This window comes from Heterodontus francisci, chromosome 9, assembly GCF_036365525.1.
Source record: "Heterodontus francisci isolate sHetFra1 chromosome 9, sHetFra1.hap1, whole genome shotgun sequence".
NCBI classification, from domain to species: Eukaryota; Metazoa; Chordata; class Chondrichthyes; order Heterodontiformes; family Heterodontidae; genus Heterodontus; species Heterodontus francisci.
This window is the reverse complement of record NC_090379.1, coordinates 26,874,186-26,898,827: the sequence shown is the minus strand read 5'-3', so window position 1 is coordinate 26,898,827 and position 24,642 is coordinate 26,874,186. Positions and strand designations below refer to the sequence as shown.

The 24,642-nt window shown below is 44.8% G+C and overlaps 1 protein-coding gene across 3 annotated transcripts in view; it reads left to right on the top strand.

The window, feature by feature from the left end:
* Positions 1–24,642, top strand: part of vrk1 (VRK serine/threonine kinase 1) — a 105,719-nt gene that overhangs the window by 12,013 nt on the left and 69,064 nt on the right. For 2 of the 3 annotated variants that reach the window (XM_068038713.1, XM_068038714.1), the window contains exon 2: positions 6,027–6,186. The exons of the other annotated variant lie outside the window; for it this stretch is intronic. In XM_068038713.1, the coding sequence (XP_067894814.1) occupies positions 6,027–6,186 (160 nt within the window). The remainder of the gene's footprint in view (positions 1–6,026; positions 6,187–24,642) is intronic. 3 annotated transcript variants of the gene reach the window in all.

Genomic DNA, 24,642 nt, shown 5'->3' with positions numbered 1-24,642 from the left:
GTATCTCAAAGTGCATAGCAGCCAATAAAGTGATTTTGAAGTGTAGTCAGTGTTATAAACAGAAATGCAGCAAGTTTATGCACAGCAAGATCCCACAAACAACAATGTGATAACGACCAGATATTGTTTTTATTGATACTGGTTGAGGGATATCTCCTCTGCTCTTCAACATCTTTTCTATCCACCTGAGATGCAAGATGGGCCTGGATTTAATATCTCATCTAAAAAACGGCACTGCAACACTTCCTTGTTATTGCACTGGAGAGGCAACCTAGAATTTGTGCTCAAGTTTCTGAAATAAGACTTGAACCTGCAACCTTCTGACTCCCAGTTGAGAGTGCTGCCATGGAGGCACTACTGACACCTGAGGATCAATAAGCAAGGTGGATGTGAGGGAGTATTTAGTATCTGGTAAGCATAATGTACTGACATTCAGGATGGACATAAAAACACAGAATGAACTTGCATCTATACTGCACTTCTCTTGACCTCAACGTCCCAAAGTGATTTACAGCAAAGTAAGTACTTTTGAAGTATAGACACTGGCAATGTACAAACATACGAACGTATGAATTAGGAGCAGGCGTAGGTCATTCGGCCCCCTTCGAGCCTGCTCTGCCATTTAATAACATCGTGGCTGATCTGATTGTGGCCTCGACTCTACTTTCCCGCTCACCCTTGAAGGAAACATCTAGGAAACGTGGTAGTCAATTTGTGCACAGCAGGATCTAACAAACAGCAATGAAATAAATGACCAGAAAGTCTGTTTTGTGTTTGAGGGATAAATGTTGGCTAAGACGCAAAAATAACTCCCCTGCTCTTCAAATAGTGCCTTGGGATTGTTTGTATCCATCTGAGAGGGGAGACAGGGCCTTGGTTTAACGCTTCATTCAAAAGACAGCACATCCTATAGAGTGCAGATTTTCTGCTCAAGTCTCTGGGATGTGACTTGAACCCATGACCACCTGACTAGGAGGCGACAGTGTGTAAAATCCTAAAAGTCAGGGGCAGAATAAAAGACGAAGGCTAGTTTGGCTTCCTAGCAAAGTTGTGAAAAGCATTTTGGAGACAGCGAACACATCCAAAATATTTTAAGTGTTCGTGAAAGGAACAGCATAGGGAGATATATAACGATTGGCTGAGGAATGTTAAGGAACTGATCAGGGCTGGAAGAAGAAATCATGAGGAAAGCAAAACTGGAAACAATGCCTTGCTGTTAGGAGTAATCAAGGGGTGCAGAAAGGTGTTGGCCCACTAAAAAAGAATGATCTTTGGGAACTGGTGTGTCTCAGAATAGAAGTTAAGGACTGAATGATTTTTCAACAGTGCTCACAAAAGGAATCCGCGGAGTGGGGAAGGAGAAGTGCCAGAATCGGGGGTGCAGTTTAAAGGTGAATGTAGACAGAAATACCTTAAGATTACAGGAGAGGATATGGTGGGAGATTGTTGAAGCTAGAGGGAAATTATGTGGCTAGCTCTGATAACTTCAATTCAATGGTTGTGAATGAATTGACACAACTGATTGAGAGTTTTCTTGCCATTATTTCTTAATTCACTGGACCCTGACCAAATTCCAGAGGATCAGAAAATTGTAAAAGTGATTCCCATTTTCACAAAATTTTCATAAGGAAACTGTAAAATTAAGGACCTGTAAGCATTACTTTCACTGTTGGGAAAGTGAAAGTTTTATGAAGAATAATATAAGTAAGCACCTTGAGGGAGGGACATGAGTTAATCACAGAATGTCAACATGGTTTTAGCAGTAGAGGTCATGCCTGACTATTGGATTTCATTGAGGAAATGGCAGACCTTTCTTTGGCCTCCTTATCTCGAGAGTCAATGGGTAAGCGCCTGGAGGTGGTCAGTGGTTTGTGGAGCAGCGCCTGGAGTGGCTATAAAGGCCAATTCTAGAGTGACAGGCTCTTCCACAGGTGCTGCAGAAAAATTTGTTTGTCGGGGCTGTTACACAGTTGGCTCTCCCCTTGCGCCTCTGTCTTTTTTCCTGCCAACTACTAAGTCTCTTCGAGTTGCCACACTTTAGCCCCGCCTTTATGGCTGCCCGCCAGCTCTGGCGAACGCTGGCAACTGACTCCCACGACTTGTGATCAGTGTCACAGGACTTCATGTCACGTTTGCAGACGTCTTTAAAGCGGAGACATGGACGGCCGGTGGGTCTGATACCAGTGGCGAGCTCGCTGTACAATGTGTCTTTGGGGATCCTGCCATCTTCCATGCGGCTCACATGGCCAAGCCATCTCAGGCGCCGCTGACTCAGTAGTGTGTACAAGCTGGGGTTGTTGGCCGCCTCGAGGACTTCTGTGTTGGAGCTACGGTCCTGCCACCTGATGCCAAGTATTCTCCGGAGGCAGCGAATATGGAATGAATTGAGACGTCGCTCTTGGCTGGCATACGTTGTCCAGGCCTCGCTGCCATAGAGCAAGGTACTGAGGACACAGGCTTGATGCACTCGGACTTTTGTGTTCCGTGTCAGTGCGCCATTTTCCCACACTCTCTTGGCCAGTCTGGACATAGCAGTGGAAGCCTTTCCCATGCGCTTGTTGATTTCTGCATCTAGAGACAGGTTACTGGTGACAGTTGAGCCTAGGTAGGTGAACTCCTGAACCACTTCCAGAGCGTGGTCACTAATATTGATGGATGGAGCATTTCTGACATCCTGCCCCATGATGTTCGTTTTCTTGAGGCTGATGGTTAGGCCAAATTCATTGCAGGCAGCCGCAAACCTGTCGATGAGACTCTGCAGGCACTCTTCAGTGTGAGATGTTAAAGCAGCATCATTAGCAAAGAGGAGTGACGGACCACGTAGATACAATAACTTGTATTTATATAAAGCGTTAAACGTAATAAAACACTTCACAGAAGCATTATAAAACAAAGTATGACACTTTGGGGAGGGATAGTGGATTTCAGGAAGGCATTTGACCCCGATCAACAGAATAGGCTGGTCCAAGGTTAGATGGAAATGCATTAAAATGGTTTGACAAATGGTTGGTAGCCAGTTACCAGTGTAGTTGCACAGGGTTCATTCAGTGCTGGAACTGCTGTTTATAATTTTTATGAATGATTTAGAAGAAAGAATTGTGTCCAAAGCGCCCAAATTTTCAGACAATAGCAAATCTGGAGCAGTGGCAAATTAGTTTTATAAATGTACACAAATTCTGAAGGATCTTGATATGTCCATCAGTGGGCAGAGAAATGGTAGATGCAATTTAAAATTAAAGATATTAGTTTTAAGTTGCATTGTCTTTATTTGTAATTTTTAACTGTTGTCTACTACCTTTGAGATATGTAGCAGTTTTGGCTTGGTGGTCCCATTCTCGCCTGAGTTAGAACGTCGTGGTTGAAGCTAGAGATTTGAGCATATAATCTTAGATGACACTCCAGTGCAGTATTATTCGGAGAAGTGCGGGGGAGTCCTACTCGTGTTCTGGACAAATGCTTAGTCCTCAGTCAATACACTTCAAGAGATTGCAAAAGCAAATATGCTGAAAATTTGAAATAAAAACATAAAATACTATAAATACTCAAGTCGCATGGCATCTGAAGAGAGGAATGGAATTAACGTTTTAGGTTGATGACCTTTTGTGAGAACTGGAGAAAACAATGTGACCGGTTTTAAGCAAGTACAGAGGTGGGGGAGGAGGAAAAGAACAAAAAGGAAGGTCTGTGATCGGGTGCATTCCAGGTGAGATTAAATGATAAGGATGCTGGTGCAATGCAAAAGGGGGTGGTAGTGAGACAAGAAGCAAAAGATGGGGTTAGAGGAGAGGTAAATGGGTATAGTAGAATCATCACCATAAGCTGCTGTCTGTGGGGGGTGGGGGAGGTGCAAAGGGAGCAGAGCTGAAAGATGAGGTACTGTTCCTCAAACTTCTGTTGAACTTCATTGTAACAGTGTCGGAGGCTGAGGACAGAGGTCAGAATGCAAGTGGGGCAGTGAATTAAAATAACGTGTCATGTGGACGAAAGGGAGGTGTACCACAAAGTGGTCACCCAGTCTGCTTTATATGTAAGGGAGACCGCACCTTGAGCAGCGAGTACAGTGCACTAAATTGAAAGTAGTACAAGTAAATTGCAGTTTCACCTGAAAGGAGTGTTTCGGGCCTTGTACTTTGGGAGCGAAGGAAGTAAAAGGACAGGTATTGTATCTCCTGTGCTTGCATGAGATGGGGAGGGAATGTTGGGTTGATTTGAGGAGTGGGTCAGGGTGTCGTGAAAGGAGCAGTCCCTTGTAATGCTGAAAGGGGAGGGATAGGTGTTTGGTGGGGGCATCATGGTGGAGGTGGCAGAAATTGCAGAGGATGACCCATTGAATGTAGATGGAAGGTGAGGGCAGCAGGAACTCTATTATGATTTTGTGAGGAAGGGGTGAGAGCAGAAATGCGAGAAATGAAATGAACATGATGACTCTATGGTCGAGGGCCCTATCAACATGGTGGGGGAGAATCTTCTCGTGAGCAAAAGGAGTCATGGAAAGCACTGGTGTGGAAGGTGGCATTGTCAGAATAGATGCGACAAAGAAACTGGGAGAATAGAGTAGAGACCTTACTTAAAGCAATGTAGGAGGAAGTGTAGTCAGGGAGCTGGGGGAGTCAGTGGAGTTATAATAGTAAAAGATGGACCATGTGAAGGCCGGAGAAGGGTAGAAATTGGAAGCAAAAGTGATGAAGTTTTCCAGTTCAGTTCGAGAGCAGGATACGGCACTGATAGTCATCAATAGTACTGGAACAAAAGTGAGGGAAGGGACCTGAGTAGGATTGGATCAAGGAATGATCCACAAATACCATGTAAAGGTGGGCATATTTAGAACCCATATGCGTTCCCATTGTAACAGTTTGTATTTGGCGGAAGTGAGTGGAGTGAAAAGTTGTTCAATGCGAGAGCAAGTTCAGCCAAGGGGAGATGGATAGGGACTGATTGCTTCTTCCCTGAACGGAAGCCCAAAGAGCCCTCAGGCTGGCTTGGTGGGGAATGGAAGCATAGAAGGATTAGACATCCATGGTGAAAATGAGATGGTTAGGGCCAGGAAACAAGAAATTTTTCAAGTGGAGGGCATGGGTAGAGCCAGGGTGTCCGTGAGAAGAGATTGGGCAAGGGGAGAAAGAAAACAGTTGAGATGGGAAGAAATCAGTTCCATAGGGCAGGAACAGGCTGAAACAATGGGTCTTCCAGGGAAACCACAACTGGTGGTCTGGTCATTTCTCTTGTTACTGTTTGTGAGACCTTGCTGATGCAAATTGGTTGCTGTGTTGCCTTCCATTACAACAGTTAACATGCTTCAGAAGTAATTTGTTGGTTGTGAAGCACTTTGGAATGTCCTGAGCCTATGCAAGATGCTACATAAATGCAAGTTTTTTTCATTATGCAGTATTCTATTGCGAATAAGCTCTCATTTACAATACCTTAAAAAGGGCACTTAATTTGTTTCATTCCTTCATTAGGAAGAGATGGAGAGCAACAGCTCACAAACTGGAGGTGAAATCAGCAAGGAACACGTTCTGAGATGCTTAAATAAAAGCAAAATACTGCGGATGCTGGAAATCTGAAACAAAAACAAGAAATGCTGGATTCACTCAGCAGGTCTGGCAGCATCTGTGGAAAGAGAAGCAGAGTTAACGTTTCGGGTCAGTGACCCTTCTTCGGAACAGAGTTCCGAAACGTTAACTCTGCTTCTCTTTCCACAGATGCTGCCAGACCTGCTGAGTGAATCCAGCATTTCTTGTTTTTGTTTCTGAGATGCTTATGTGGTGTCTTAGAGATGTGCTTGGGAGTAAATGACCTCTTAACCTAGAAATGATTTGTAACAATCAAATAAGCAGAAAGCCCCTTGTTTTACAGTTTCTTAAAGTATTGCTGACAGCCTTACCATTTGAGGATTTTATGTGGTAACTCTTAGCATCTTCATGCCTGCTGTAAAGAAATGGCATTATATTGATTATTTTTCTGCATTTAAGTTGTCCGAAGGTGTGTGTTTCTTTATTTCAGTTGGTGTATTTTTAAAATTTCAGATGCCTCCTAAACGTGTTGCAGCTGTCAGAACAAGGGCTCCACCCAAGAGAAAGATGGCAGAAGAACTTAAACCGGGGGAAGTGCTGACTGACACTGCAAAAAAGCAGTGGAAAATTGGGAAGCCAATCGGGAAGGGTGGATTTGGCCTCTTGTACCTGGGTAAATACAAATTATGGACAATGGACCTTGAGTGATTCAAATACGGGATAGCATACACTAACTGTCATGTTAATTTGTCTAACACCTGACCGTAAGGTTTAACAGCTCACAGTTTGATAATTGTGGAAAACAGTTTCTGTTAGCTTGTAGCTACGAGTGAATTTATCCATGAGTGGGATGAAGTATCTTGCAGTAACGCCTTTTTTAAAGGCAGATTATTGTGCAGTTGAGATTCTATCAAGTTTTTTCCTGTTACCTAATCTCATTTGGTATTTCAGTGGGAGAATTACAGTTCACTTTACTATGCCTGAGCAGGGGTGCCTAATTTTACACCCACTTCTGAATTCTTTTCTTGACATCAGAGCTTCTGATCCTCCTTGTAGAAACCAATGTTCAGGCTGCTTTGTAGCATTTAAAAAAAAAGCACAACCCTGGGTTGGTATATGCTTTCTACTCCCAGGAATGCTGTTATCCTTGAGTTGGGACTTGCTGCACTTCCCAAATGAAGGAGAGCAGCTTTGCTGGAAGCTGGACATGCATGTCAGTACATTGTCTTCCTGTTGAGAGAGCTGGAGCTGGTAGTTTTTTTTTCCCTCCTCTGTTTCTTTCCCTCATTCCCTGAACCCAAATCAGCAGGTTTCTGTCAACGTGTTTGATCCTCTGTAGGAAAAAGTAACAGGCAGATGAATAGTCTATCTTGGAGCAGCTGGCAGACCCAGGCTTTCAAGGGTGAACTTAATGCTCGCATCGCTGCCTCACCAAAGACCACTAAACTAGGAGACTTGTACCCTCTAATCTGCGTACAGTAGCCCCTTCAAGATCTTTTTCTATGTGTCCTGGTTACAGTGACCACCAATGCTGTCTCTAAGTCCCCAATCATCTATGTTCCAATCCTGCTGTCTGTCTCAACCCTTACTACAGGTAGTAATGACGGTAAAAACCAAACAATTAAAAAAAAAAGAAAACTGAAAGCTTGAAAAAGGGAAAAGAGAAGTGAAGGAGGAGATTAGCACTGAAGTGAAGGAGGTGCTGAAGATGAGGAGAAAGAAAAAGGGGAAATGTAAGTCTATTAGCATGGTCCAATGATTCCAAAATATTTTGGGAGTCTGATGTAATGTTTAATCGCGATTCTACAGGACTCGACCAATTTAATTGGACATGACCACACACTGTGAGTGCTAAGAGAATTTGGTCCACTGTTACTTAAGGCTAGGGAAAGCAAAATTGTTATCTATGCGGCACAGTGGCGCAGTGGTTAGCACCGCAGCCTCACAGCTGGGTACTGGTTCGGTTCTGGGTACTGCCTGTGCCGAGTTTGCAAGTTCTCCCTGTGACCGCGTTGGTTTCTGCCGGGTGCTGCGGTTTCCTCCCACAGCCAAAGACTTGCAGGTTGATGGGTAAATTGGCCATTGTAAATTGCCCCTAGTGTAGGTAGGTGGTAGGAGAATTGAGGGAAGGTGGGGATGTGGTAGGGGACATGGGATTAATGTAGGATTAGTATCAATGGGTGATTGATGGTCGGCACAGACTTGGTGGGCTGAAGGGCCTGTTTCAGTGCTGTATCTCTCTATGACTCGATAACTGATGAGAAATGCACATATGGATTCTGGGTGAGGGTGAGTTTGGGCTTGAATGAAATGTTAGTTATGGTTAAATAGGCTCCCAACACCTGTTGTCCAAGATAATGCAGAATGATCACTCCGACAAGGCAACAGAGAGCCATAGATATATGTGGAACGATAACCCAGTGTGTCAGTACCTTGCAGTGGGGAGGGACCAAGTGTGAATTACAGGAAATTTGGAAAAGAAGGAATTTAATTTTAAAGGGGATGAGTGCAGGAAGATGGGCTGCTTATAAATAGTCAGTCTCCTGAAGCAAATTTAGATTTCAAATTTACTCACAGTCAGACCATATTTTGGCAGAAATGCACTTCTGTAGATTAAACATGAGTATTCTGTATTGAATGAACTAGTAAACATTAAAATATTGTGCATTATCTCCTTGTGTTTCTACCTCCTTGCTTTTGCAACTAATGACAATGTGTACTGCTTATTAAATGAGGTGCTCCATATTTTTCCCAGCACTAATGATTGACCTCCATTGGGGGAGCTTTTCTAATTTTAGTTGTCATTCTAGGTGGCAGGAATGTTTCCTAGGACCAGTAGTTTATTAAAGAAATGTAGCTTGTGTATACCCATTGTTGACCATGAATGGAAAGCCTTATTAAAGTCTATCTCACCCTATCCTTTCTTAGATGAAAGGAATAAAGGGTCCAATTCTAAAGCGGGTGCAGGAGCAGAGGGACTGAGGTGTATATGTGCATAAGTCGTTGAAGGTAGCAGTACAGGTCGAGAGAGTGTTAATAATGCATACAGTATCCTGGGCTTTATTAATAGGGGCATAGAGTACAAGAGCAAGGAAGTTATGTTGGACTTTTTGTTAGACACTAGTTCGGCCTCAGCTGGAGTATTGCATCCAGTTCTGGACGCCGCACTTGAGCAAAGACGTGAGGGCATTGGAGAAAGTACAGAAAAGATTCCTGAGAATGGTTCCAGGAATGAAGAACTTCAGTTATGAAGATAGATTGGCGAAGTTAGGACTGTTTTTCTTGGAGACGAGAAGGCTGAGAGGTGATTTGATGGAGCTATTCAAAATCATGAGGGGTCTGGACAGAGTAGATAAAAACTGTTCCCACTTGTGAAAGGATCAAGAAAGAGAGGGCGCAGATTTAAAATATTTGGTAAGAGAAGCAAAAGTGACCTGAGAAAAACTTTTTCACGCAGCAAGTGGCTAAGGTCTGGAATGTGCTGCCTGAGAGTGTGGTGGAGGCAGGTTCAGTTGAAGCATTCAAAAGGGAATTAGACAGTTATATGAAAAGGAAGAATGTACAGGGTTATGGGGAGAATGGAACTGAGGGAATTGCTCTTTCAGAGAGCCAGTGTGGACACAATGGGTTGAATGGCCTCCTTCTGCACTAACGATTCTGTGATGAAGCATTATAAATGGCAGGGAAAGTGGGGAAACTAGTCTGTATCCTCTCAGTACTGAAGTCCTTTCATAACGCTGTAAAATTTCCCAAGAGTTTTATTGAACAAAATGGAGCCAATACTGAGTCACAAAAAGATATTAGGACAGATGTCCAAAAGCTTGGTCAAAGAGGAAGGTTTTAAAAAGCATCTTTAAGGAGGAAAGAGAGTTGGGGGTGGGGGCAGGTGTAGGGAGTGAATTTCAGAGGTTAGGGCCTAGGCAGCTGAAGGTGTGGCTGGGAATAGCGGAGCGATTAAAATCGGGGATGCTCAAGAGGCCAGAATTAGAGGAGCATAGATATCTCGGAAGGTTGTAGGGCTAGAGAAGATTGCAGAGATAGGGAGGGGCTAGGCCATGGATGGATTTGAAAACAAGGATGAGAATTTTAAAACCAAGTTGTTGTTTACCTAGGAGCTGTTGTAGGTTAGCAAGCACAGATGGTGGGTAAACAGGTCTTGGTGCCAGTTAGGATACCAACAGTAGAGTTTTGGATGAATTTGAGTTTATGTATGATGGACGGCCAGCCAGGACAATGTTGGATTAAGTCAACTCTAGAGATAACAAGCATGGATGATATTTCAGTAGCAGATGAGCTGAGGCAGGGGCAGAGTTGGGCAGTGGAGGTGGAAGTAGGCGGTCTTGGTGGTGAAGCAGCTCTGTGGTCATAAGTTCATCTCAAATACTCCACTAAGGTTGCGAATGGTCTGGTTCAGCCTCAGACATTTGCCAGGAAGAGGGATGGAGTTGCTGCCGAGGAAAGACGATGGATTTTGTGTTCTCAAAATTTAGATAGAGGAAATATTTGCTCATCTTTCTGTGATCCAGTACTGAATGTTGGATAAATAGCGTGGCAGGTCAGAGACAGTGGGTGGTTGAGAGGGGTGGTAGTGAAGTAGAGCTTGGTACCATCAGCGTACACGTGGAACCTGAAGTTGTGTTTTCAGATGATGTAGCCAAAGGGCAGATGGGGAAATAGGAGGGAGCCAAGGATAGATCCTTGGGTGACTCCAGAGGTAATGGCATGGGATTGGGTAGAGATGCCATTGCAAGTTATTTTCTGGCTATGATTAGGAAGATCAGAATGGCACCAGGTGAGGGCAGTCCCACCCAGCTGGATGATGGAGGAGAGACATTGGAGGAGGATGGTGTGGTCAAACGTGTCAAAAGTTGAAGAGAGTTTGGGAAGGATGAGGAAGGATACTTTACCACAGTCACATAGGATATCATTTGTGACATTGATCAGGCCAGTCTCAGTACTGTGGCAGGGGCAGAAACCTGATTGAAGGGATTTAAACATGGAGTTGCAGGAAAGATTGGTACAGATTCGGGAAGTGGAAACGTGTTCAAGGACTTTGGAAAGGAAATGGAGATTAATTTGGAAGGACAGAGGAGCCAAGGGTGGGATTTTTGGGTAGAGGAGTGATGACAGATTTGAAAGGGTGGGGACAGTACCTGAGGGGAGCGAGCTGTTGACAATAACCACCAACATGGGTATGAGGAAGGGAAGTTTTGTGGGAATAGCAAGAGGTGGACCTCATAGACAAAATGAGCTTGGAGAGGGCATGAGGGGAGAGAAACTGCAGAAAGATGCAGATTCAGGGATATAAGTTGGGGGTGGTGGGAGGGGAACTTCAGAGGAATTTTGACTTGGTGGGCTAGGAGAAGGAGGGAAGCTGCAGAGGCAGCTGAACAGATGGTCTCAATCTTAGAATCATAGAAAGTTTATGACACAGAAAGAGGCCACTTGACCCATCGTGTCTGTGCCAGCCGAAAAACGATCCACCTATTCTCATCCCACCTTCCAGCGTTTGGTCCGTAGCCCTGCAGCTTACGGCACTTGAGGTGTGTATCTAGACTCCTTTTGAATGAGTTGAGGGTCTCTGCCTCAACTACCCTTTCAGGCAGTGAGTTCCAGACCATCGCCACCTTCAGGGTGAAAAAATTTTTCATCTCCCCTCTAATTTTTCTACCAATCACTTCAAACCTATGCTCCTTCGTCACTGACCTCTCTGCTAAGGCGAATAGACCCTTCACCTCCACTGTATCCAGGCCCCTCAAAATTTTGTACACTTCAATCAGATCTCCCCTCAATCTTCTCTGTTCCAAGGAGAACAACCCCAGCCTATCCAATCTTTCCTTAGAGCTGCATTTTTCCAGTCCTGGCAACATCCTTGTAAATCTCCTCTGTACCCTCTCTAGTGCAATTACATCCTTTCTCTAATGAGGTGACCAGAACTGCATACAGTACTCAGGTTGTGGCCGAAGCAATGAGTTAGACAGTTCCAACGTAACTTCTCTCCTCTTGTATACCTTGGTTAATAAAAGAAAGGATCCCATATGCCTTCTTAACCACCTTATCGACCTGAACTGCTACCTTCAGGGATCTATGGACATTCTTTCCAAGGTCCCTTACTTCCTCTACACTTCTCAGTATTTTCCTATTAATCATGTATTCCTTTGCCTTTTTGACCTCCCCAAATGCGTCACCTCCAACTTCTCAAAGTTGAATTCCATTGGCCACTTTTCTGCCCATCTTACCAGACTATCAATATCTTACTGCAGCCTACAGCTATCCTCCTTGCTATCTACCACATGGCCAATCTTTGTGACTTCCGCAAATGTCTTGATCATGCCCCCGACATTTATGTCCAAATCGTCAATATACACCACAAAAAGCAGGGGACCCAGTACGGAGCCCTGTGGAATGCCACTGGAAACAGCCCTCCAGTAGCTAAAACAGCCGTCAACAATTACCCTTTGTTTCCTGCCACTGAGCTAATTTTATATTCACCTTGCTGAGGAGAGTATTGTGGATAGCACGTATAGAGAGGTGGTCACACCGCAGGCTGAGACTCCACAGGCAGGAAGGGAATGGGTGACTACCAGGCAGAGCAAGAGGACTGGGCAGGCAGTGCAGGAATCTCCTGTGGCTATTGCCCTGCAAAACAGATATACTGCTTTGGATACTGTTGGGGGGAATGGCCTCTCAGGGGAAAGCAGCATTAGCCCAATTCGTTACACCATGGTTGGTTCTGCTGCACAGGGGAGGAGTAAATAGTGTGGGAATGCAATTGTTATAGGGCATTCAATTGTAAAGGTAATAGATAGGCGTTTCTGTGGCCGCAAACGAGACTCCAGGATGGTATGTTGCCTCCCTGGTGCTAGGGTCAAGGATGTCTCAGAGCGGTTACAGGACATTCTGAAGGGGGAGGGTGCACAGCCAGTGGTCGTGGTATACATTGGGACAAACAACGTAGGTTTTAAAAAAAAAAGGATGTGGTCCTAAAAGCAGAATATAGCGCGTTGAAAAGTAGGACCTCAAAGGTAGTGATCTCAGGATTACTACCAGTGCCACGTGCTAGTCAAAGTAGAAATAGCAGGATGTATCAGATGAATACGTGGCTGAAGAGATGGTGTGAGGGGGAGGGTTTTCGGTTCATGGGACATTGGGACCGGTTCTGGGGGAGGTGGGACCAGTACAAACTGGAAGGGTTACACCTGGACAGGACTGGGACTGATGTCCTAGGGGGAGTATTTGCTAGAGTGGTTGGGGAGGGTTTAAACTAAAATGGCAGGGGGATGGGAACCTTTGCAAGAAGTCAGAGGAGGGGGGATCAAAGACCAGAACAAAAGACAGTATGGGGAATAAGAAAAGTGATGGGCATAGAAATCAAGGGCCAGAATCAAACAGGGCCACAGTGCAAAATAGTGGGAAGGGGGCAAGTAATGTGAAAAAGTCGAGTCTTAAGGCTTTGCGTCTTAATGCGCGGAGCATTCGCAATAAAGTGGATGAATTAATCGTGCAAATAGATGTAAATGGGTATGATATAGTCGGGATTATGGAGACCTGGCTGCAAGGTGACCGGGGATGGGAAATGAACATCCAGGGGTATTCCGTATTGAGGAAGGACAGACAAAAAGTAAAAGGCGGTGGAGTTGCATTTCTGGTTCAAGAGGAAATTAACGCAGTAGTGAAGAAGGATATTAACTCTGATGTTGTGGAATCTGTATGGGTAGAGCTCAGAAACACTAAGGGGCAAAAAAGTTAGTGGGGGTTGTAAATAGACCCCTAAACTGTAGTGGTGCTGTTGGGAATGGCATTAAACAGGAAATTCGAGATGCATGCGATAAAGGAACATCTGTAATTATGGGTGATTTTAATCTGCATATAGATTGGGCAAATTAAATTAGTCACAGTACCGTAGAGGACGTGTTCATGGAGTGTATACGGGATGGTTTTCAGGACCAATACGTTGAGGAACCAACTAAAGAACAGGCCATCCTAGACTGTGTATTGTGTAATGAGAGAGGAATAATTGATAGTCTAGTTGTGTGAGACCCCTTGGGGATGAGCGACCATAATATGTTAGAATTCTTCTTCAAGGTGGAGAATGATGTAGTTGATTCTGAGACTAGGGTCCTGAATCTTAATAAAGGAAACTACGAAGGTATGAGGCGCGAGTTGGCGATGATGTGTTACTGAAAGGGATGACGGTGGATATGCAATGGCAAACATTCAAAGAGTGCATGAATGAACTGCAACAATTGTTTATTCCTGTCTGGCGCAAACGTAAAACTGGAAAGGTAGCCAAACCATGGCTTCCAAGGGAAATTAGAAATAGCATTAGATCCAAGGAAGAGGCATACAAATTTGCTGGAAAATAAAACAGACCTGAGGATTGGGAGCACTTTAGAATTCAGCAAAGGAGGACCAAGGGATTGATTTAAGAAGGGGAAAATAGAGTACGAGAGTAAGCTTGCGGGGAACATAAAAACTGACTGTAAAAGTTTCTATACGTATGTGAAGAGAAAAAGATTGGTGAAGACAAATGTAGGTCCCTTACAGTCAGAAACAGAGGAATTTATTATGGGGAGCAAAGAAATGGCTGACCAACTAAATGCATACTTCGGTTCTGTCTTCACAAAGGAGGACACTAATATCATACCAGAAATATTGGGGAACAGAGTTTAGTGAGAGGGAAGAACTGAAGGAAATCCGTATTAGTAGAGAAATGGTGTTGGGGAAATTGATGGGATTGAAGACTGATAAATCCCCAGGGCCTGATAATCTACATCCCAGAATACTTAAGGAAGTGGCCCTAGAAATAATGGATGCATTGGTGGTCATCTTCCAAGATTCTGTCGACTCTGGAACAGTTCCTACAGATTGGAGGGTAACTAATGTAACCCGACTATTTAAAAAGGGAGGTAGAGAGAAAACAGGGAATTATAGACCAGTCAGCCTGGCGTTGGTAGAGGGGAAAATTCTAGAGTCCATTATCAAAGATTTTATCGTCGAGCACTTGGAGAACAGTGGTAGAATCGGACAGAGTCAGCATGGATTTATGAAAGGGAAATCATGCTTGACAAATCTACTAGAATTCTTCGAGAATGTAACTAGTAGAGTTGATGAGGGGGAGCCAGTGGATGTGGTTTATTTGGACTTTCAGAAGACTTTCAACAAAGTCCCACAGAAGAGATTAGCGTGTAAAAATTAAAGCGCATGGGATTGGGGGTAGTGTATTGCGATGGATAGAAAATTGGTTAGCAGACAGGAAACAAAGAGTAGGAATAAATGGGTCTTTTTCTGAACGGCAGGCAGTGACTAGTGTGGTACCCCAGCTATTCACAATATATATTAATGATTTAGATGAGAGATGATATTAGGTAATGTAATATCTCCAAATTTTCAGATGACACAAAACTGGGTGGGAGGGTGAGTTGTGAGGAAGATGCAGAGAGGCTTCAGGGTGATTTGGACAAGTTGAGTGAGTGTGCAAATGCATGGCAGATGCAGTATAATGTGAATAAATGTGAGGTTATCCACTTTGGTAGCAAAAACAGGAAGGCAGATTATTATCTGAACGGCTATAAACTGAGAGAGGGGAATATGCAACAAGGCCTGGGTATTCTCGAACACCAGTTGCTGAAGGCAAACATGCAGGTGCTATGGGCGGTAACAAAGGCAAATGGTATGTTGGCCTTCATAGCAAGAGGATTTGAGTACAGGAGCAGGGATGTCTTGCTGCACTTATACAGGGCCTTGGTGAGATCACACCTGGAATATTGTGTGCAGTTTTGGCATCCTTATTTGAGGAAGGATATTCTTGCTACAAAAGGAGTGCAGCGAAGGTTTACCAGACTGATTCATGGGATGGCGGGACTGACGTATGAGGAGAGATTGAGTCAGTTAGGATTCTATTCGCGTGAGTTCAGAAGGGTGAGGGGGGATCTAATAGAAACCTATAAAATCCTAACAGGTCTTGATAGGGTAGATGCAAGAAGGATGTTCCCGTTGGTGGGGGCATCCAGAACCAGGGGTCATAGACTAAGGATACGGGGTAAACCTTTCAGGACTGAGATGGGGAAAAATTTCTTCACCCAGAGAGTGGTGAGCCTGTGGAATTCGCAACCACAGAAAGCAGTTGAGGCCAAAACATTGTATGTTTTCAAGAAGGAGTTAGATATAGCTCTTGGGGCGAAAGGGATCAAAGGATATGGGGGGGAGGTGGAAGCAGGAACAGGTTTCTGAGTTGGATGATCAGCCATGATAATGAATGGCGGACTTCCAATAATTTGCCCACTACTGAGGTTAGACTGACTGGCCTGTAATTATCCGGTCTATCCTTCGCTCCCTTTTTAAACAGAGATACAACGTAACAATTCTCCAGTCCTCTGGCAATCATCTTAGTGACACAGAATCTGTGAGTTTCTCACAGTTGTTGGGGGTGAGGGTGGAGGAAGCAGGGGAGTGGGGTTTAAGATGATGGTTTGTAGTGGGGAAGAGAAGTCAAGCTTATCTGTATCTGAATGCATGTAGCATTTGAAACAGAACAGATGAACTGATGGCGCAAATAGAAATAAATATGATTGGATAGCCAATACAGCGACATGGCTGCAGGATGACATAGATTGGGACCTGAATATTGAATGGTACATGGCATTTAGGAAGGACAGGAAGCTAGGAACAGGTGGAGGGGTGGCTCTGTTAATTAATGATGGTATTAGCACATTAGAGAGGGATGACCTAAGTTCAGGAAACTGGGATGTAGAAGCGGTTTGGGTAGAGATGAGAAATGATAAAGGCAAGAAGTCACTTGTGGGAGTGGTGTAGAGGCCCCCTGATAGTAACCACATGGTAGGACAGAGTATAAAGGAAGAAATAATGAGAGCTTGTCAGAAAGGTATGGCGATAATCATGGGGGATTTTAATCTTCACAAGTCTGGAAAAATCAGATGGGCAAAGGTAGCCGAGATGAGGAGTTCATGGAATGTTTTCGGGATAGATTCTGAGACCAGCCCGTTCTGGAGCCAACAGAGAGCAGGCTATACTCGACCTGGTATTGTGCACTGAGATAGGATTAATTGATGACCTCATAGTGAAGGCACTCCTAGGTAGCAGTAATGATAATATGATTGAATTTTACATTTAGTTTGAGGGAGAGAAGAATGACTGAGGAAATTGTTGAAGGTGTGCGCTGACAAGTTCCCGGGTCCTAACGGTCTTCATCCTAGGGTCCTAAAAGAAGTAGCTAGTGAGATAGTTGATGCATTGGTTTTAATTTTCATTTTTGGGGAAGGTTCCATAGGATTGGAAAATAGCAAATGCAATTCCTTTATTCAAAAAGGGAGGGAGACAGAAAGCAGGAAACTACAGGCCAATTAGCTTAACATCTGTCTTGGGGAAAATGTTAGAAGTTATTCTGAAGACATTATAGTAGGGCACTTAGAAGAATACAAGGTAATCAGGCAGAGTCAACATGGTTTTGTGAAGGGAAATCACGTTTAACCAATTTATTGGAGTTCTTTGAAGAAGTAACATGTGCGGTGGATAAAGGGGAACTGGTGGATGTACTGGACTTAGATTTCCAGAAGGTATTTGTCAAGGTGCCACATCAAAGGTTATTGCAGAAAATAAAAGCTCATGGTGTAGGTGGCAACATATTGCCATGGATAGAAGATTGGCTCGCTAATAGGAAACGGAGAGTAGGTGTAAATGGGTCATTTTCTGGTTGGCAAGATGTAATGGATGGTGTGACACAGGGATCAGTGCTGGGGCCTCAACCTTTTACAATTTATATAAATGACTTGGATGAAGGGATTAAAGGTATGGTGGCTAAATTTGTTGATGATACAAAGATAGGTAGGAAAGTAAGATGTGAAGAGGACATAAGGAGGCTACAAAGGGATGTAGATAGTTTAAGTGAGTGGGTAGAGATCTGGCAAATGGGGTATAATGTGGGAAAATGTGAAATTGTCCATTTTGGCAGGAAGAATAAAAAAGAAGCGTATTTAAATGGTGAGAGATTGCAGAGCTCTGAGATGTAGAGGGATCTGGGTGTCCTAGTGCATGAATTGCAAAAGGTTAGTATGCAGGTACAGCCCATAATTAGGAAAGCTAATAGGATGTTTATTGCGAGGGGAATTGAATACAAAAGTAGGGAGGTTATGCTTCAGTTATATTAGGGCATTGATGAGACCACATCTGGAGTACTGTGTACAGTATTGGTCTCCTTAATTAAGGAAGGGTGTAAATGCGTTGGTAGCAGTTCAGAGAAGGTTTACTAGACTAATACCTGGAATGGGCAGGTTGTCTTTTGAGGAAAGGTTGGATAGGCTAGGCTTGTATCCACTGGAGTTTAGAAGAGTAAGAGGCGACTTGATTGAAACCTATAAGATTCTGAGGGATCTTGACAGGGTGGATGTGGAAAGGGTGTTTTCCCTTGTGGGAGAATCTAGAACCAGGGGTCACTATTTAAAATAAGGGGTCGCCCATTTAAGACCGAGGTGAGGAGTAATTTTTTTCTCTGAGGGCCGAGAGTCCTTGGAACTCTCCTCCTCAAAAGGCAGTGGAAGCAGAGTCTTAAATATTTTTTAAGGCAGAGATAGATAGAATCTTGATAAGCAAGGGGGTGAAAGGTTATTGGGGGTAGGCAGGAATGTGGAGTCGGGGTTGCAATCATATCAGCCATGATGGAGGTGTGGTTGTGATTGAGCAGATTGGTCGCTGCAAAAATGTAATTAATGGAGAGTCAAAAGTCACGCATATGGTAATTTGGAAGTGCAGTTATAGGCATTGGTGGTGGGGGGTGGGTGGGAAGAGAGGTTTTTTGCCAAGTGTAGTCACAGAATAAAGTTGGATTGGAAGGTGGAAGGGAGATGTGGGTGGAGAGTGATAGAAGGAAGGGATCAGAGATGGCCTTATCTGATTAACACGCAAGTAAAGCAACCATGCAAGTTCGAGGGACTATGAACATGGGTAAGAAAGTTTTTGTGGAGGAGTGTAGCAAGATTAAGGGAGGGTAGGAGGGCATTGTTCTCAAGTGAGCATGATGAATTGCGATGGCAGTTGGAATCACTGAGGATGAGAAGTCAGTGCAGTGACTGAGGGAGGAAAACAGTGAAAATTTCTCAGTGAGATACTTGGGTGAACGCAAGAAAGAGGAGCAGAGGTAGACCATGTGGCCCATCGAGCCTGCTTCGCCATTCAATGCAATCATGGCTGATCTTGGAGTGGGTATTGGAGATCAAGGATTTTATGAGGTGAGAAAAATGGAGCAAGCCAAAGGGATAAAAGGTGCCAGAGGAGAATGGGGACAGACCAAAGTGTGAATTGGTGATAGCCACACCACCAACGCAATGGTTTGGGCAGTGATAATGGAAGAAAGTATAGCCAGGAGGAGCATCTTCATTTAAGGGGAAAGGGTCTTTAGTTGTCAGCCAGATTTCTGTTAGGGCGTGATGCAATCATCTACAATAAGCTCATGGATGGCAAGGGCCTTATTTACAAGTGAATGGACAATCTGAAGGGATAAGCGGTGAGGAATGGTGATTGCCGACCTGCTGGCAGAGTCCTCAGGGTCAGCATTTGGAGTGGTGAGTGGCATAGTAGGGTGGAGGTTGGAAAGATTATCCCTCAGCATATGTGCTGTATGTAAAGATTGTTGAGAATAGAATGGGCATTTGGGGTTGCTGCTTCTGAGTGGGCTGTTTGGAAGATGCCAGGAGAGGCACAGAGGGAAGCTATAGGGTTATCTGAGAGTGTGAAGCCTGGGATGGTGGCGGGAGAGTAAGTTGGTCGAGGAGTCTGGTTAGATTGGGGATTTGGGATAAATGAAAGCAGGTATGATGACAGGAGGGAAGGGCCCCCCTAGGTGGTATAAAGCAAAAGAAGAAAACAGGGAGAATAAAGGGGAAATAGAAGTGATGGGCTTTGGTCCAGAGTAGCAGCCAAAATGTGTACACAAATGAACACAAACTCAAATTATGTAGGCCTAGTTACATGGCACAATTAGGATAAATATGTCCTGGTAATATGGAATAGTGGTGAGACAATAGGAGGGAGTCTGGTGTTAAAGTCAGAAGTCACATGGAAGGATAAAGTTGACGTAGGTAGTGGGGTCTTCAGAGACCAGTGTGGAGGGTGAGTGAATCTGAAGCTTTTTGAAGGGTAGCCTTTTGAAGAATGCATTGCTGGAGGTTTTTTCATGGGAATGAAGCAGCAGGAGGTGTGCAGAATTGTTTGCGAGCCAGGAAAAAACAGTGGCAAAGTTGAACGTCAGCAAAAGATCCAAAGGTGCTGGAGAGATGGAATACAGCCTGGGAGAGTGAATTTTTGGGCAGGAACCACGCTGTAGCTGAAAACCAGTTGGACAGACGTAAGTTCAGCAGGTAACTACAGCAGTGGGTGATGGGCTGGGAAAAAGTTACCTTAAAACTTAAGAAACTGAATAGCAGATCAGAGACACAGCAGCTGAGTCTTGTCGTGTCATCCAGTGGAGAAGCGTAATGTTGATATCCAGAGAATTCCTGGAATTTGGAAGTCAAATTTGCTTAAAGATCTCATGATCACTGATGAAAACAAAGAGCAAGCGTGATGGAAGTTCAAAACCCACTCTGAAAACTTCAGTGCAAAATCTAGGCTGCCACTCCAGTGCAGTACTGACAGAGTGTTGCACCGTCAGGTGCCATCTTTCAAATGAGATGTAAAACTAAGGCCCCTTCTGCCCTCTCAGGTGGGCACAAATGTTCCCATGCATTATTTGGAAGAAGAGCAGGGGAATTATCCCTTCTATCCTGGCCAATACTTATCCCTGAACCAACGTCAATAAGACAGATTATCTCATCATTAACACATTGCTGTTTGTTAATTGGCTGCCATGTTTTCTACATTATAAAAATAACTTCAAAAAGTACTTAATTGTCTGTGAAGTACTTTGGGAAGCCCTGAGGTTTTGAAAGGTGAGAAATAAATGCAAGTTATTTTTGCAGCTGTAAATCACTGCGTAATCAGGATAAAGGACCCTGGCTGAGTTATTTTCCCCTCCTTCCTACCCAAGTGATTCTGTAGTGATTTGACCATTGCCCTGCCTGAGATAGACAAACTTGCATATCAAACAGTCAAACCCAATACCTTTCTTGTTTGTGTGGCTCAGTGCACCATAAGGAGAATTGTTCAACAATGCTTCAGAATTTCAGGGCTCAGCCTGTCACGCACTGTAGATATTAAAAAATTCATGTTAAAAGTTCTTTCTTTCTTTCTTTTGGGCCTCCTTATCTCGAGAGACAATGGATACGCACCTGGAGGTGGTCAGTGGTTTGTGAAGCAGCGCCTGGAGTGGCTATAAAGGCCAATTCTAGAGTGACAGGCTCTTCCACAGGTGCTGCAGAGAAATTTGTTTGTCGGGGCTGTTGCACAGTTGGCTCTCCCCTTGCGCCTCTGTCTTTTATCCTGCCAACTACTAAGTCTCTTCGACTCGCCACATTTTAGCCCTGTCTTTATGGCTGCCCGCCAGCTCTGGCGAAGGCTGGCAACTGACTCCCACGACTTGTGATCAATGTCACAGGATTTCATGTCACGTTAGCAGACGTCTTTAAAGCGGAGACGTGGACGGCTGGTGGGTCTGATACCAGTGGCGAGCTCGCTGTACAATGTGTCTTTGAGGATCCTGCCATCTTCCATGCGGCTCATATGGCCAAGCCATCTCAAGCGCCGCTGACTCAGTAGTGTGTACAAGCTGGGGATGTTGGCCGCCTCGAGGACTTCTGTGTTGGAGATACGGTCCTGCCACCTGATGCCAAGTATTCTCCGGAGGCAGCGAAGATGGAATGAATTGAGACGTCGCTCTTGGCTGGCATACGTTGTCCAGGCCTCGCTGCCATAGAGCAAGGTACTGAGGACACAGGCCTGATACACTCGGACTTTTGTGTTCCGTGTCAGTGCGCCATTTTCCCACACTCTCTTGGCCAGTCTGGACATAGCAGTGGAAGCCTTACCCATGCGCTTGTTGATTTCTGCATCTAGAGACAGGTTACTGGTGATAGTTGAGCCTAGGTAGGTGAACTCTTGAACCACTTCCAGAGCGTGGTCGCCAATATTGATGGATGGAGCATTTCTGATGTCCTGCCCCATGATGTTCGTTTTCTTGAGGCTGATGGTTAGGCCAAATTCATTGCAGGCAGCCGCAAACCTGTCGATGAGACTCTGCAGGCACTCTTCAGTGTGAGATGTTAAAGCAGCATCGTCAGCAAAGAGGACTTCCCTGATGAGGACTTTCCGTACTTTGGACTTCGCTCTTAGACAGGCAAGGTTGAACAACCTGCCCCCTGATCTTGTGTGGAGGAAAATTCCTTCTGCAGAGGACTTGAACGCATGTGAAAGCAGCAGGGAGAAGAAAATCCCAAAAAGTGTGGGTGCGAGAACACAGCCCTGTTTCACGCCACTCTGGATAGGAAAGGGCTCTGATGAGGAGCCACCATGTTGAATTGTGCCTTTCATATTGTCATGGAATGAGGTGATACTTAGTAGCTTTGGTGGACATCTGATCTTTTCTGGTAGTCTGAAGAGACCACGTCTGCTGATGAGGTCAAAGGCTTTGGTGAGATCAATGAAAGCAATGTGGAGGGGCATCTGTTGTTCACGGCATTTCTCCTGTATCTGACAAAGGGAGAACAGCATGTCAACGGTGGATCTCTCTGCACGAAAGCCACACTGTGCCTCAGGGTAGACGCGCTCGGCCAGCTTTGGAGCCTGTTCAGCGCGAATCGAGCAAAGACCTTCCCCACTATGCTGAGCAGGGAGATTCCACGGTCACCTTTGTTTTTATAGAGGGTGATGATATTGGAATCGCACGTGTCCTGTGGTACTGCTCCCTCGTCCCAGCACAGGCAAAGCAGTTCATGTAGTGCTGAGAGTATAGCAGGCCTGGCACTCTTGATTATTTCAGGGGTAATGCTGTCCTTCCCAGGGGCTTTTCCGCTGGCTAGAGAATCAATGGCATCACTGAGTTCCGATTTGGTTGGCTGTATGTCCAGCTCATCCATGACTGGTAGAGGCTGGGCTGCATTGAGGGCAGTCTCAGTGACAGCATTCTCCCTGGAGTACAGTTCAAGGTAGTGCTCAACCCAGCGGTCCATTTGTTTGCGTTGGTCCGTGATTATGTCCCCTGATTTAGATTTGAGGGGGGTGATCTTCTTGATGGTTGGCCCAAGAGCTCTCTTCATGCCATCATACATTCCTCTGATGTTTCCGGTGTCTGAGGCCAGCTGAATATGACTGCATAGGTGTTGCCAGTAGTCGTTTGCGCAGCGCCTGGCTGTTTTTTGTGCAGTGCTTCTGGCTGATTTAAGTGCTGCAGATGTTAAATCGCTGGGGGCTTTCTTGTAGTTCAACAGTGCAATGCGCTTAGCGGCTATGACAGGTTCCAGCTCTTCATTATGAGATTGAAACCAGTCTGCATTTCTCTTCGCACTTTTGCCGTAGGTGGTCAAAGCTGACTCATAGATGGCGTCTCTGATGTGGGCCCACTTGGTCTCAGCATTCACTGTGGGAGTGTTTTGAAGGGCTGTTACAAGTGAATTTAGAAATTTTTGTAACAGCTGTGGGTGAGAAATTCTGCTCGTGTTGATGCGCAGGTGGCCCTTCTGCTTGGAATGATGCAACTTCTTTGGTCTGAATCTAACCTTGCTGCACACCAGGGAGTGGTCGGTGTCGCAGTCCGCACTGTGGAAGCTGCGTGTGATTTGAACACTGTTTAAGGCGGCTCGCCTTGTGACAATGAGGTCTAGCTGGTGCCAACGACGTGATCTTTGGTGCCTCCATGAAACCTGGTGACAGGGTTTAGTGTGAAAGAACGAGTTGGTGATGCAGAGGTTATGATAGGTACACAACTCGAGCAGTCTCTGCCCGTTTTCATTCATCCTTCCAACGCCATAGCGCCCAAGGCAGGAGGGCCATGAGTCATGGTCGGCCCCAACCCTGGCATTAAAGTCCCCCAGCAGGAATAGGTGTTCGGTGTTGGGGATGCTGCTAATGATGTTATGGAGTTCCTCGTAGAACTGATCTTTAGCTTCAGGTGGGGAGCAGAGTGTTGGAGCATAGATGCTGAGTAGGTGTACTGGACCAGAGGTGGTGAGCAGTCGGATGGACAGTATGCGTTCCGAGCCATTTGAGGGAGGCTCTATCATGCTGAGCAAGGAGTTTCTGATGGCGAAGCCCACTCCATGCTGTCTTGGTCCTTCAGGATCCCTGCCCTGCCAGAAGAAGGTGTAGTCTTGCTCTGCTGGAGATCCACTCGCGGGGAGACGAGTCTCCTGAAGTGCTGCAATGTCTACATTGAGTCTACTGAGCTCGTTGTTAATGATGGCGGTCTTCCGAGAATCGTTGATTTCCTCGGATGGTGATGGCAAACACGAGGGGACATAGCTTTAAGTTGAGGGGTGATAGATATAGGACAGATGTCAGAGGTAGTTTCTTTACACAGAGAGTAGTAGGGGCGTGGAACGCCCTGCCTGCAACAGTAGTAGACTCGCCAACTTTAAGGGCATTTAAGTGGTCATTGGATAGACATATGGATGAAAATGGAATAGTGTAGGTCAGATGGTTTCACAGGTCGGCGCAACATCGAGGGCTGAAGGGCCTGTACTGCGCTGTAATGTTCTATGTTCTATTTGTGTAAGGTCTTCTGACAGGCCAGGACACATAGATAGATATTTTAAAAATCATGTTAAAAGTGATGCAAGTTTTAATTCACACATGTAAAAAGTGATCTTGCGCTTGATAAACTTCCCTAGATTCAGAGAAGGGATAAAACCGAATTAGTAGGTAGTGAATGATGAGCATTGACAGCATCTTGGAGAGATCCTTGCACTAGGTTATCTGGCTTCCTGATGAAATACAATGTAAATGCAGGGATTAATTTCTGTTGTTTTTGGGAGGGAGTGGGGGCATGACCTATTCTTGTGCAATGACCACATATACTTCTCGACTTACGTAGATGATATGATGACCACATATATCATCACCATCTTGATGAGTCACTTTCTTTCTTTGAGGCCCTTTTGAAATTGGAAATGTTGAGAACTGTCAGTATGTGGTATTATGCATCAATAAACATTTTGTACTTTAAACATTAACATTTTAGTAATTT